Genomic DNA, 13,752 nt, shown 5'->3' on the forward strand with positions numbered 1-13,752 from the left:
TCACAACGAACAAACAATTCTAAAACGTTGCACACTTTGCACCCTTCACAAATCCTTTTCTTTTATCCAACATCGTGTCCTCAAAAAGGCCTGCTCTAGTTTTATATATGTTTCTCAACAAGTGCAGTAGGGTAGAGCTTCCGATGCTGCCTTACAAGATCCAATTTTGGGCATCGAAGCTTTTGGTAAGAGGAAGTGCAGATAGCTTTACTTTGGATGTAGCACCATTGCTTATTTTACTCTAGGTGCAGCGATATTGCTTCTTTGTGATACTCAGGATTTGTCCTTTTCAGTATGTGGACAAAAAGGTGTCAGGGTTCTATGGTTGAAAATTTTCATATATTTACAACTCTATATTTTTTTTCATATATATATTTACTACTCTATATTAGTTTCCCCCAAAATTTCAATTGCATACTTGCATATAGCTAAAAATTGCATAAATATGTCATAATCCCGTAAATGTTACAGAATCAAATAACTTGACATATAATTGGTGTATCGAGATATTTATATTTGTTTTGATTCTACAAGTGTGCTAGTTGGTCATCTCATTTTTAACTATGATCATCATATAAATTGGATTACTACCAAAATGTATGAGTGTCTCATGGGAACCTCTTTTTATTGTTGAGGTGGTGAGAAACTTTTCCTATAATTGGACCTATGGGTCAAGGACCTAAAAAAAATGTTGAATTACATGTTAGTCAAGACGAAGCCCAATTTGAGATTAGGCCCAGACCACCTCAGTCCAATACTCCAATCTGGCAACCACTCACCGAACAAGGTTACAATTTAAACACCAAGGGCAATACCGTCCAATCAACCACACCTGAAAATAGAAACACTTGCACAAAACCGTCGGATCTCGATCCCTCGATACGGAACCGTAGATATCTCTCGTGAGGAGCGCCTCTCAAATTTCAAATCTCACTCTCATCCCGCTCTCTTCCCAATTCTCTCAGTTCGTTCAATACACACCCAGAGAGCCCAACATTTCCCAGTTCAAATTCGCATCACAGAGAGAGAGAGATAGAGGGTCTCTGAGAGAGAGAGAGAGAGAGAGAGAGAGAGACAGCGAAGCATTTTCGGGAGTGGATCTGGAACTAGCAGGACAAAATAGGTGCGTGCGACTCTCCCTCCGGCCCTCGATTCAGAATGTCCGGCCGTCACGAGAAGGAGAAAGGAGGCGTCAACGTCCAGGTCCTTCTTCGATGCAGGTATTTCGCAATCTCAGATGTTCTTTTTCGCTTGTCTAGGGTTAGGGTTTTGAAGATTAGATTAGATTTGGGGGAACCGTTTTGAAATCCCCAATTTCTCGGTGATTTTGCTTAATTTGGGATTTTGAACTCTTTTTCTAGGCCGTTTAGTGACGATGAGTTGCGGAGCAACGCGCCACAGGTGATAACATGTAATGAGTACCAGAGAGAAGTGGCTGTGTCTCAGAGCATTGCGGGGAAGCATATCGATAGGGTTTTCACTTTCGATAAGGTTATAAACTCAAACCGGAACTATCTTTTGTTTCGTGCTGAATAGTTGTTAAAAATTTGAATTTTTTGTTGCTTGTGTTTGTAGGTTTTTGGTCCTAATGCGCAGCAGAGAGATCTTTATGACCAAGCTGTGATTCCGATAGTAAATGAAGTCTTGGAAGGGTTCAACTGCACCATTTTTGCTTACGGGCAAACTGGTACAGGGAAGACTTACACAATGGAGGGTGAATGCAAAAAGGCAAAGGTATAGTTTGTGTGTCTTGTTATCAGTTCAAGTTGAGTATCGATGATTCAATATATTGTATTGATGCTATGTGAAATTGTAACAGAGTGGGCCAAATGGAGAATTGCCTCCTGGAGCTGGAGTTATTCCGAGGGCTGTCCAGCAGATTTTTGATACCCTTGAGGGCCAGTGCACAGAGTACAGTGTAAAAGTTACTTTTTTAGAGCTTTACAATGAGGAGATTACCGATCTGCTTGCCCCAGAAGAACTGTCTAGGGTTCCTGCAGAGGAGAAGCAGAAAAAGCAGTTGCCTCTAATGGAGGATGGGAAAGGTGGAGTCCTCGTAAGAGGTCTGGAGGAGGAAATTGTGACGAGTGCCAGTGAGATTTTCACTCTTCTTGAAAGAGGGTCTGCGAAACGTCGCACTGCTGAAACTTTATTGAACAAACAATCTAGGTAAACCTTGTTTTACTGTCTTCATTTCTAGAATATGTCAAACTTTTCTTTGTGTTACTGAAAAATTGTTTTGTTAATTTCAGTCGGTCACATTCTCTATTTTCCATCACGATACACATTAAGGAAGCAACTCCAGAAGGTGAGGAGCTGATCAAGTGCGGAAAGTTGAACTTGGTAGATTTGGCTGGCTCAGAAAACATATCTCGTTCGGGTGCTAGAGAGGTGCATACATTTATCTGACTGCCCCAATAAATTATATTGTCAGGAATAGCTGGATTACATCTAAATCTGTGAAACTGTTTTTCTTGATGTTTGTATCACCTACTGGTTACTAGGGTCGTGCACGAGAAGCTGGAGAAATCAACAAAAGTTTACTGACTTTGGGGCGAGTAATCAATGCTTTGGTGGAGCATCTTGGACATATTCCATACAGGTTGGGAATGCAATCTTTTGTTTTTATTTTTGTGCCGATGGTCATCCTACTTCCCATTGTCTAATAACAGAATTGTATGTGAAATTAGGGATAGCAAGCTTACTAGGTTACTTCGCGATTCACTTGGGGGAAGAACCAAGACTTGCATAATTGCTACAGTCTCACCAGCTGTCCATTGTCTGGAAGAAACCCTGAGCACGTTGGATTATGCACACAGGGCCAAAAATATAAAAAATAAGCCTGAGGTTTGTTATTTAATATTGGCACTAGAGTGTTGATCTAAGATGTTTTAAATAATGTATTCCTATTCAAGATTTTCATATTGTTTTGAATTTTAAACAAATGGGCCTAAGAATTATTACGCTGAAGACTTTTGTTCTAATAGGGCTTTGTAGGCCAACTTAACTTTCTGTCGTTGGCGCAATGCTTTCTGTAAAATTTATATTGTTACTGTTGAACTACGAGTAGTTTTAATGTTGCTTACTATGATTAAACATAGTAGCTCTGTTTTAAGTGTACTTTTTTGTGGTTATATGTAGGTGAATCAAAAGATGATGAAATCAACACTTATCAAGGATCTTTACGGGGAAATTGAACGACTTAAAGCAGGTTAGAATCGTTAGGTACTTGGTATTATTATAGTTGTGAGGTAAAGCTGTCTCTGTAATCTGAAGTAGCTGATTAAATTGTGATTCTGGTCAGAGGTGTATGCTGCACGTGAGAAGAATGGTGTTTATATCCCAAAGGAGCGGTACTATCAAGAAGAAAGTGAAAGGAAGGTATGATATTTTTCTCATTTTCCTTCAGTTCCTTATGCTCATTTCTGTGTTGTATGTGTCTTAAATCTCTCTGATTCCTTTTCTATGTATAGAATAAGGTTAGCAGCTTTAGTTGGAAGTGTATATTTTTACATCACCATGTCTTGGCTTAATGAATCATAAGCTCTTTTCTCCATTAGTTGCTTCTCGTGGGGTGGGTGGTAGTTATGGACTTGTGGCTCTAAATAAGCACCTCTTTGTTCTAAATTTGGAGGATTGACATTGTTATTTCATTACTTTCATGAATATGATGACTTCTTGATTTCCTTTGCTGTATACTGATGTTCTTTTTTCTTGTGTTTAGGCTATGGCTGATCAGATTGAGCAAATGGGGCTTACCCTAGAAACCCATCAGAAGGTTTGTTCCTATGATATTTGTTTAAATAATAGGTAATATCCTGCCACTTGTGTTGTGCGGTATGACTGGTATCTAACCATATGGTGTGTCTTGAGCAGAAATTTGAGGAGCTGCAGGATAAATATGTCGTTCAGGTTCGACAGTGTCATGATTTGAGCAGCAAACTTGAATCCACTGAGGTGAGCTATTTTCATCTAGTCATGTATTGAGTTATGGATTTATGTAGAGATACTAAAACTAAGTGCATAAACATCATGCAGAAAACGTTGGATCATACTGCTAAACTGCTTTCTAACACTGAAGAAGACTTGATGAAATGTCGCTATGCTCTGAAGGAGAAAGATTTTATTATCTCTGAGCAGAAAAAAGCTGGTATATTTGAATTCTTCACTTTTAGATATTGGATATATTCTTTATGGGGTTTATTTGTCTTTGTTCTGATATTGTGGTATTTATGGCAGAAAATGCTTTGACTCTTCAAGCATGCACTTTGCAGTCTGACCTGGAGAAAGCACTCCAGGATAATGCTTCATTGTTTCAAAAAATTGGTTAGTAGCCTACATTAAGTACCTAATCTTCTAGTTTCTAAATTGATCACTGATTATTTTTTTTTCCTGCTGTGATATTTGGCAGGTAGAGAGGACAAGCTGAGTGCTGATAATAGGCTGGTAGTGAATAGTTACCAGGAAGATCTTGCCAAGCGAGTTGGTTCCCTTTGCCAGATGGTGGAAACTTCAATGTCTCGTCAGAATGAACACCTTCAGGGTGTTGAGAACCTCTGTCAGTCCTTTTTACTGGCCCATGAAAAGGTATTGTATGAGACTGAGTGTTTGCCACAGCTTTCCTCAATATTGATGATCATTTATGTCTGGGTTCCTTTTAATGGTTTTTTTTATTTTTTTTTATGTTTTCACCTTTTACTTTTAGGCGGTTATGGAAATGAAGAAGAAAGTGGCATCATCGAGGGCTTTGTTTGTTTCTCATATTGAGGCAGTGCAAAATGTTGTGCGTTTGCACAAGGCGAGCTCTAATGCTGGTCTGGATGAAATTTCATCATTGGCTTCTGCCAATACACATTCTATTGAAGAAGTAGGTAGCAATCTGAGTTTCTTTACAGTTTGTCCCCTGTTGCACTTTCTAGTTTTGCAGTATTTTGCTGTTTATATTTCTGCAATATCAAGTTTATTTATATTATTGATTTTTGGGAATCAGTTTCTAGATTCGGAGGCTGGTGAATCAGCTTCGATATTTCAGAATCTTCTGAGTGGTCTCTCAACACAGCAGGGAGAGATGACAATTTTTGCGAAGGAATTGAAACAGGTGTGTGCTCTGACATGTACCACATTACTCGTAAAGAAAATTCTGTCTTTGAAGGTTATAACATCTCCAAAAAAAAGAAAAGAAATTGTAATGCACAACTCCGAAAGGACTTTGATTCTATTATGCTGTAAAGTGATATATCAACTTTTCATAATTCTTCTCACACTTTTATAATTATTTGTATGTAACAGAAATTCCATTCTAGTATTAATCAAACAAAGGAAATCTCTGAGTACTCTCAAGGATTTCTACACAAGCTTATGGAAGAATCAAAAAGGCTTGAAGATCATGTGACAAATGCTAACGATATTAAAATGAAGAGCATTTCTGAATTTCAGAAGGCTTATGAGGTAAGCATTCACATTCACTGCACAGGTATTTTTTTTTTTTTTTACAATTCTCTGACATGTCAAGTTTATGCTATACAGGAGCAGTCAAAATCTGATGCAGAGAAGCTTATTGCCAATATCTCTAATTTGGTCACCGATCATATTTGTCGTCAAAAAGAGATGGTTTGTGTTTTGTTGATGGTTTGCTATGTTGTAAATTTTGATTTTGTATCGAGCTCTTGTCAAAATGATCAATGGTTGGGCTGCCAGGTGGATGCCAAGCTTGTTGATTTCAGAGAAAGTGCAATTGCAGACAAGTCTTTCTTGGATGTGCACGTTTCTTCTATGGATGGTATTTCCACAGATGCAAAAAGAAAATGGATGGAATTTTCTATGCAAGCAGAGAATGATGCTAAGGATGGTGTTGATTACTCTGCTGCAAAACATTGCCGCATGGAGGTACTTCTGCAGCAATGGTAAGTAAATGTCTTATGCTATATACCAAGTTATGATTTATATCTTTTATTTTTATTTTTATTTATTTTAAATGTTGACCTTTAAAAAAAAATGTTGACCTTTTTTCTGTCCATTTCTTTGTTTAGTGTAAGTACTGCTGATTCAGCTTCGAAGCACTGGAAAAAGACGCAGGACTCTGTGAATGATATGGGAAATAAACATGTTTCAGCTATGGGGTCGCTCATCAGGTAGCAGTCATTAGACTGCATATGAAAACCCTTTTCATATCTTTTTATTTGGTTAAATGTTGCTTCGGCTTAAATTTGGTGTGGGCAACTGAAATGTTTTATTTTCTTAAATTATAGGAAGAAAATAAAATTAACTACAAGACAAAGAACCTCGGCTTTTGCTTAGAAAGGACCTATGTATATTAAACAATGGTTCCTGTATATAGTTCTTTGAGCACTGTTGATAATATTTGAGCAAATCTCATGTCAATCTCTCTAAATTCTTTATAAATGATTTGGTGCAGGAATGCTTATGATAGTAATGAGCAACATGATGATGAAATCAATTCAGTGAGGACTGCAGTTGAGCAAGATGTGGCAAAGGATAGTGAGGATGCCCTTCAGCATGTAGAAAGTGAGTATTTAGCTGCAATAGTAATTATGGACGTTGTGTGTGGTCTTTTGGGCATGCAAATATGAATAACAGTACAATTTGAATGCTATCTTGAAATGTCAATAAAGGTTAATACATATCTGGTGTAGTGCAGTAGTGCTCATTTCTGTTGGTTTTGGTTATTTAGGTTTGCTAAGATTTCCCTAAGCATAAGATTTATGATTAGATTTGTATATGGTTAATAGTAGAGATGTGATATTTTGGCTGTGGAACCTCCTACAGGTATGGATGAGCAGGAGCGGGAATCTATATCTGGAATCTTGGAGGTTGTCAAGGCTCAATCAACCACCCTTGAGACTTTCCGGGAGGATCACTGTGGGCAAGCTGCATCTATTGAAGAGAGGGCGCGGGATACCTTTCAGAACCAGTATATGGTAAGTTGCTTTCTCAGTCATGTTACTATGTTATAATGGAAAGCTTTGGAAAGTTGATGCAATTTCTGGTTGAACACAATTTCTCAGTCATGTTACTATCCATAACATATGCTGCATTTGATCTGATTTTTAAGATGGTGTTTTTAGCTGTGGTAATGTATTGTCATGAATCGAGAAAATACCGAGGACCTATAATTTTCCCAATTTCTTTCTAATGTCATTACCACCAGTCCCAATTTTGTCTAGTGGTTTCTGCAATTCACTTCATGATTTGTTATTTTTCTGAATGCTATTAGGATTATGAACCGTGTGGTTCTACACCAGAAAAGGCCGAACCAGAAGTTCCAACCAAGGGAACAATCGAGTCACTACGAGCCATGCCAATGGAAGCTCTTGTTGAGGAATTTCGGGAAAACAATTCATATGATTCATTTGATGTGAAGGAGCTGAAACCATCTCTTATACCACGCTCGCCACTTACACAACTCAACTAATGCTGGCGTGATGTGATACTAGCTCAGCTACATGAAATTCTGTAATTTGTATCTGTATCATCATTGTTCACTTTTTATTGCCTCAATACAAGGATGAGGTAGAATGTCGTGCCATGGCTCGCCCCTTGTGCAGTCAGTGTACCAATACATCCAGTCTTTGGATTTAGCAGTGTAGCTCGTATAGGATGGAATGTATATTGGGGTGCCTACATGTTGTTAAGTTAATTTACCTTGATGCTGTTTCATTTAGCCCCACTGTGTACCTGAAGTCTGTTTTGTAATACTCTCAAGTTTTTCATTCTTTGCTTATGGTTCTTCTGTAGAGCCCTATGCCAGAAGTACTACTGCATTGTATTTACATTTTTCAGTAAATTAAGTGTGTAGTTTATTTCTAATAGCAATCATTCCCATTGTTTTTCCTTCTTCCTTTCTGTTTCTAAAACAGAAGAACCCCACCGAAGAAAAGAAATAGACCAGAAAGCATTTACACATTCCTTTTAAACATTTGAAAGCTCTCGTTTCCGTCTTCAGTCTTTGGTTTTAAACTTGATGGAGCTTCCTCATTCTTAGTCCCTGACAGTGTGAAAGACTTGAACTCCAAGACCTTCATTATGCTCAAATTGAAAAACCAGGCCTTCCTTATTCGAAACCATGCCATGCTTAGATTCCCCAAGTTTACTTCAGCAGCTGCCTTAGCTGATACCACAATTACCCAGACCCTTATACAGGAAGTGCCACAACCTCGAATTCAACCCCCCAAGCTGTTCATCACTGCCCTGCAGAGCTCTAGAAACATCTTCCACATTAGACAAGTCCATGCCCAAGTTGCTGTCAATGGAATCCTCCAAAACCTCACTGTTGCAAACAAGCTCCTCTACATGTATGCACGGCATAAGGTGTTGGGTGACGCTTATGCTCTGTTTAGTGGGATGGTGGAGAAGAATGCAGTTTCTTGGAGTGTAATGGTTGGTGGGTTTGTGAAGGGTGGTGACTTTGCTAATGGTTTTAGAACATTTAGGGAGCTCATTCGATGTGGGATGCCGCCGGATAATTACACATTGCCTTTTGTGATAAGGGCTTGTAGGGATTTGATGGACCTGAAAATTGGCAGGTTGGTTCATGACATTGTTCTGAAACATGGGATGCTTTCGGATAATTTTGTTTGTGCTGCTCTGGTGGACATGTATGCGAAATGTAGGGTTATACATGATGCCCGCCAACTGTTTGATAATATGCCTAACAGGGATATTGTAACATGGACAGTCATGATTGGTGGGTTTGCTGAGTGCAGGAATGCGAGTGAGTCTTTGGTTCTGTTTGATAGGATGATAGATCAAGGTGTTGTTCCAGATAAGGTTACTATGGTGACCGTTGTTAATGCTTGTGCAAAGTTTGGGGCTATGCATAAGGCCAGACTGGTTCATGATTATATACGTAGGAATAAGTTTTACTTGGATGTGATCTTGGGGACGGCGATGATTGATATGTATGCTAAGTGTGGGTGTGTTGGTTCCGCAAGGGAAATTTTCGACAGGATGCAAGTGAGGAATGTTAGAACATGGAGTGCCCTGATTGCGGCTTATGGTTATCATGGGCGCGGCAAGGAAGCTCTTGAGATATTTGAGATGATGTTGAGCAGTGGAGTGTTACCAAATGCAGTTACATTTATTTCACTATTATATGCTTGTAGTCATGCTGGGTTGACTGAAGAGGGTCTGCGGTTTTTCTCATTGATGTGGGATGAATATGCTGTCAGAGCAGATGTTAAACATTATACTTGTATGGTGGATCTTCTGGGTCGTGCTGGGAAACTTGATGAGGCCTTGAAATTGGCCGAGAGTATGGCAGTTGAGAAAGATGAGGGGTTATGGAGTGCTTTGCTTGGGGCCTGTAGAGTCCATGGGAATCTAGACCTAGCAGAAAAGGCAGCTAGTTCACTGCTTGAACTACAGCCCGAAAACCCAGGGCATTACGTATTGCTTTCAAATATTTATGCAAGAGCAGGGAGGTGGAAAGAAGTGGCGAAGATGAGAAATCTGATGACCCAGAGGAGACTAAAGAAAATTCCTGGTTATACTTGGATTGAGATAGACGACAAAAACTACCAATTTGGTGTTGCTGATAGAACTCATCCACAATCAGAAAACATTTATGCTATGCTGAAGAGTTTGACTCACAAACTGGAGTTGGCTGGTTATGTTCCTGATACGAATTTTGTGTTGCATGATGTTGATGAGGAAGTTAAAGTGGATATGTTGTACACCCATAGTGAGAAGTTGGCAATTGCATTTGGCCTTATCGCCACTTCTGATGGAACTCCTATTAGAATTACAAAGAATCTTAGGGTTTGTGGTGACTGCCACACATTTAGCAAGTTTGTATCAGCTATTACAAATAGGGAGATTATTGTCCGTGATGCAAACCGGTTTCACCTCTTCAGGGAAGGGACCTGCTCATGTGGAGATTATTGGTAATTGAAGTTTGTTTTACCAAGGCAGAAAGGTTAGATTTCTTGTCTTGCTTATTTTGACATCAATGACACATATACATGTTGTGGTTTACAAAATTGTGAACACCTTTAGAGGCCATGTGGAACTTTTGCGAGTCGATGTTGGTAAAAAATGACATCTTATGTCATTATACTGATAAACTGGAATGATGTATATGAGAACCTGAATATGTTGCTATAAAAAATTGATCTTTATGCTTTTCCTTTGTCTTGCTTAGTCTCTTGCTTCTGGAATTCACTTAAGTTGCAAAAGTTATTCCAATGTATATTACAAGGAACATGAATTTGAACTATATCATATCAATGTTTGAGGTCTTGATTTGTATAAGCATCGTCTAGGCAATTTGTATTAGTGTTTGAGCATTGCAATTTGAGTTTGATTCCAGCATCTCCTTGTGCCTTACTCTACATTTCACCTTCCGTTTACTTTTGGTCTTGTTTTCTACACCATTTAGTTGCCTTAGTCCCTTGTTTCACCATGGTCCTCCAAAGGGTTATGTAGTTTCACTCTCACCTACCTGTTCAGGATGATGTGAATAACAATAGTATACAGGTTCGAAAAGAGCGCAGACCAAAATCAAGGTTAACATGCAGACTGTTACTGTATTATATGAAAGTATGAAACCTTGCCTTCACAGCTAGACAGTTAGGGATGTTGCATATCCAAGGTGACTCTAATGAGAGCCTTTATAATATTCAGTTAGTGATGCCAAATTCAAATTTTTATGTTGAATAGTAATATGACCCTTGACAAAGTGTATGGACAAAGTGCCATCTCCATTGGTGAACGAAGAGTTCTGTAAATGTAATTTATAAAAGGATTGTAGCTAATATTAAACTTAAAACTTGAAACAGAACCACATCCTTAGCTGTATTGGGCAGCTGGGGTAGGGAAGACTTCCTTGTTAGTCACATAGAGGTGTTTCAATTCCATCTGTTAAAGCTAACACAACAAACCTATTTTGCGGTGCCTTACCCACAGCCATCCATCCAGATCCATTTAGATAAGCCGATTTATGGCATGGATGTGAGGTACTATTGCGAGACGAATATCTGTGTTTTAGTCATGCCAATGATTATTAAAGAAAGTTTAGATTCCTTTTTGTAGCATTTAGTGATCAAACTTCAAACCCATAGGTCCTAGAATTAAAAAGACTTGAAAAAGAAGATATCCAGACCGAAGTTAACTTGTCAAATTCAAAGAACCCTTGAAGCAACTCAAACAATAATCTTATTTGCATGAAACCTTCTTAAATTGTTTTTTACCCTCTTCCTTGTCCTGTCCATTGTTCATGATCCTTCCCCATTATCTTGAAATCAGATTCCTTGCTTGTAGTGATGCAATCAATCAATAAATTCTGTTCCTTTCACTTGAAAAGACTTGGAGGTATATTTGTACACTTCACAATATTCCTATTGGAGAGGAGTTCTTATGAGGCCTTTATCTCTATTGTTGACCCGGCCATTTATACTTGAGTCTGTAACTTGGAGTGGACTATTATTATACGGTTACTGATAATTTTAAGACCTGTACCTGGAAGGGCATCTCTAACTATCTTTGCATTGTTGTTTTTGCATTGGATTCTGAATTCTTTTGGGCAAAACTTACAGATCTATAAGCTACTTTGTGCCCATCATATATTATGATTGCCACTATTTCCTGGTTTGCAGGTTGCTTCTCTAACATGCTCTTATGCTCAATGTCCCAATGTTGCACAAGAGGGCTTTGCTACACAGTTTTTAGCTTGGCACTGTAAAACGAATTTCAAGGATGTGGGAATTGTAAAGGACATGCAAGCTGTTCACGCATCCAAGAACCAAATCAGCGGGGCTGCAGCCCTTATTGATTATAACCATGCTGATATGTTCTTGGCCGATGCAAAAAGATACACAAACTTAACGAATTTAACTACTCAAATACTCACTTTTAAGGGGATAAGCCTGCAATAAGTGGACCGTGGAAGAGAAATGGACCACAAAGTAAAGGACGATGGAGATTTTAAATTTTGTTGTTCTCTAACAGTATGTTGATCTTTTTTCATGGACATTCAAAATGTGTTATCTCAGGATAAAGTAAAGTTTAAGAACAAGTGTAGCGTACTGTTCGAAATTCTTCAAGAATGACACCACAACATTTAGTCTTCTAGTTGGTTTGTTTTGTTCAGCGCTTTTTTCTTTGCTAGTCTGTTGTTTCTTCAACTTTTACTACTGTTTCTAGGACTAACCGATTGTGATGGATACCATCTTTTTGGTTTTGGTTTTGTAGGTACAAGTTTTGACCAACTTGCTGTATTGGCATTCTCATACAAAATGTTGATGTATCTTACAAGCTGATCCAAGAGAATCTTAGGTAAATGCATACATGGTCAGTCCCGTGTTTTAATTAGTGGTTGGTCTAGAAAAATATCTTTGGGGTTTAATATTTTTTTATTTAAAGATATTTTTCTGTTTGCCAAATTGTGTTATTAATTTCCTAAGTATTTTAGGATTTGGTGTCTTTAATTGATTATCTTTAACACAAAAGCTATGTAGAAGTCGAATTAGGGTAGAAATCTGTTTGATTGTGTATTGCACGGCCTCCTTATATATATTGAGAAAAGGACGGTCATAGGCAGAGGGACGCAAGAAGTAACTTGGTAGTCTTGCTTGCTTGAGATTGGTTTTGTCATAAGAGTCAAGGACACTTGTTCCATGCTTAAGTGTTCTTGGTCGTGTTTCTCATATGCATAAATTCTTTTGAGATCAGTAGAGAAGCTGTGAAGTAAGAAGAGCAATAGTCGAAGATCATTTAAGTGAAGAAGGAGTTCAAGATTGAAGACAAACTTCTCATTAGTTATGTCTAGTGATTGTAGCCGAGCAAGTGCTATTTAAGTTTGTAAAGAACATATCCTTCATCATAAGTTAATTGGTCTTATTTTGGGTTCTCAAGAGTAAGAGCCCCGCAGTGTTTTTAATCTCATGTTTGAGGTTTTCACTGCGTAACAAAAAATCTTGTGTTATGTGTTATTTTTGGTTTCTGCCCAGTAAGGATTGCAACGTGCCTATCAATCTCCGTTTTCCAGAAATCACGTTCTTCCTAGTATTTTTAGGGTTTCCTGTTAAAGCCCTGACATTTTTTTTTCCATCCTGCAAAATATGATTTCCCTATCTGCAATCTGCTATCATATATTTGTGTTATTTACCATCATATGCTGATAACCTACCTCCCAAGCCAAAACCGTGATTGGGAAGTCTATGTATGATACCCTAAGCACATGTAAAAGCTACTTCAAATTATTCAAATCTATGTAGTTGCTTATATAAATTCATGTCCCGATGATTATGCATTTCTCTGTTGATCCACATCTTGTAAAGCTGTACCGGACGCCAGAGTTTTTGTTCAGCTTAGATTTGTGTCCCACACACATAAAAGATGATATGAACCCACCGTTCTTTTGCTTACACATACTTCCCAGGACAGACAAATTATCCGAAATTAATGTCCTATTTCCGAATCTGCTACTAGAAAGATGGCAAGAAGTTTCCGAACCTTATGTCACATCCCAAAGTCTTTAGTACTAAGAGCAAGTTCACCAGTTGGGTCGAAAGGTTAAGGTCACTGAGTCAAGACACTGTTCATTGTCACTGGACAGTGTTTCCACCAGTTCTGTTTCTTGACCGATCAGTTACTATTCATTGAATTTTTTATTAATTTGTTTATTGTAAAATTGAAATATATTTGATGTAAATAGATGGTAATAATAGACATTTATGGATAACTAATGTAGAACGGATAGCAACAAGGATCGAAGAGTAGCTTGATTGTTTTAAG

At 38.2% G+C, this 13,752-nt stretch overlaps 2 protein-coding genes across 3 annotated transcripts; both read left to right on the forward strand.

Annotated features, from left to right (window-relative positions):
* Window positions 1-896: 896 nt before the first annotated feature.
* On the forward strand, window positions 897-7,737 carry LOC133721903 (kinesin-like protein KIN-5C). The gene is made up of 23 exons (XM_062148677.1): window positions 897-1,220; window positions 1,362-1,491; window positions 1,576-1,734; window positions 1,820-2,169; window positions 2,253-2,391; window positions 2,505-2,602; window positions 2,691-2,847; window positions 3,142-3,211; window positions 3,305-3,381; window positions 3,725-3,778; window positions 3,877-3,957; window positions 4,039-4,150; window positions 4,240-4,326; window positions 4,412-4,587; window positions 4,706-4,867; window positions 4,991-5,098; window positions 5,290-5,448; window positions 5,527-5,610; window positions 5,698-5,903; window positions 6,030-6,131; window positions 6,416-6,525; window positions 6,787-6,938; window positions 7,235-7,737. The coding sequence occupies exons 1-23, from the start codon at window positions 1,159-1,161 to the stop codon at window positions 7,430-7,432; spliced, it is 3,033 nt and encodes a 1,010-aa protein (XP_062004661.1). The 5' UTR covers window positions 897-1,158; the 3' UTR covers window positions 7,433-7,737.
* A 138-nt stretch (window positions 7,738-7,875) lies between these two features.
* LOC133721904 (pentatricopeptide repeat-containing protein At4g21065-like) lies at window positions 7,876-12,776 on the forward strand. Of its 2 annotated transcripts, none has more exons than XM_062148679.1 (2): window positions 7,876-9,934; window positions 12,208-12,776. In XM_062148679.1, exon 1 carries the CDS (start codon window positions 8,044-8,046, stop codon window positions 9,904-9,906), a length of 1,863 nt encoding a protein of 620 aa, XP_062004663.1. In that variant the 5' UTR covers window positions 7,876-8,043; the 3' UTR covers window positions 9,907-9,934; window positions 12,208-12,776. The 2 variants fall into 2 exon arrangements, with proteins under 2 accessions (XP_062004663.1, XP_062004662.1); XM_062148678.1 differs by lacking the exon at window positions 12,208-12,776 and adding an exon at window positions 11,613-12,085 and having other exon boundaries at window positions 7,877-9,934.
* The last annotated feature ends 976 nt before the right edge of the window (window positions 12,777-13,752 follow it).

Source organism: Rosa rugosa, chromosome 7, assembly GCF_958449725.1.
Source record: "Rosa rugosa chromosome 7, drRosRugo1.1, whole genome shotgun sequence".
Taxonomy (NCBI): domain Eukaryota; kingdom Viridiplantae; phylum Streptophyta; class Magnoliopsida; order Rosales; family Rosaceae; genus Rosa; species Rosa rugosa.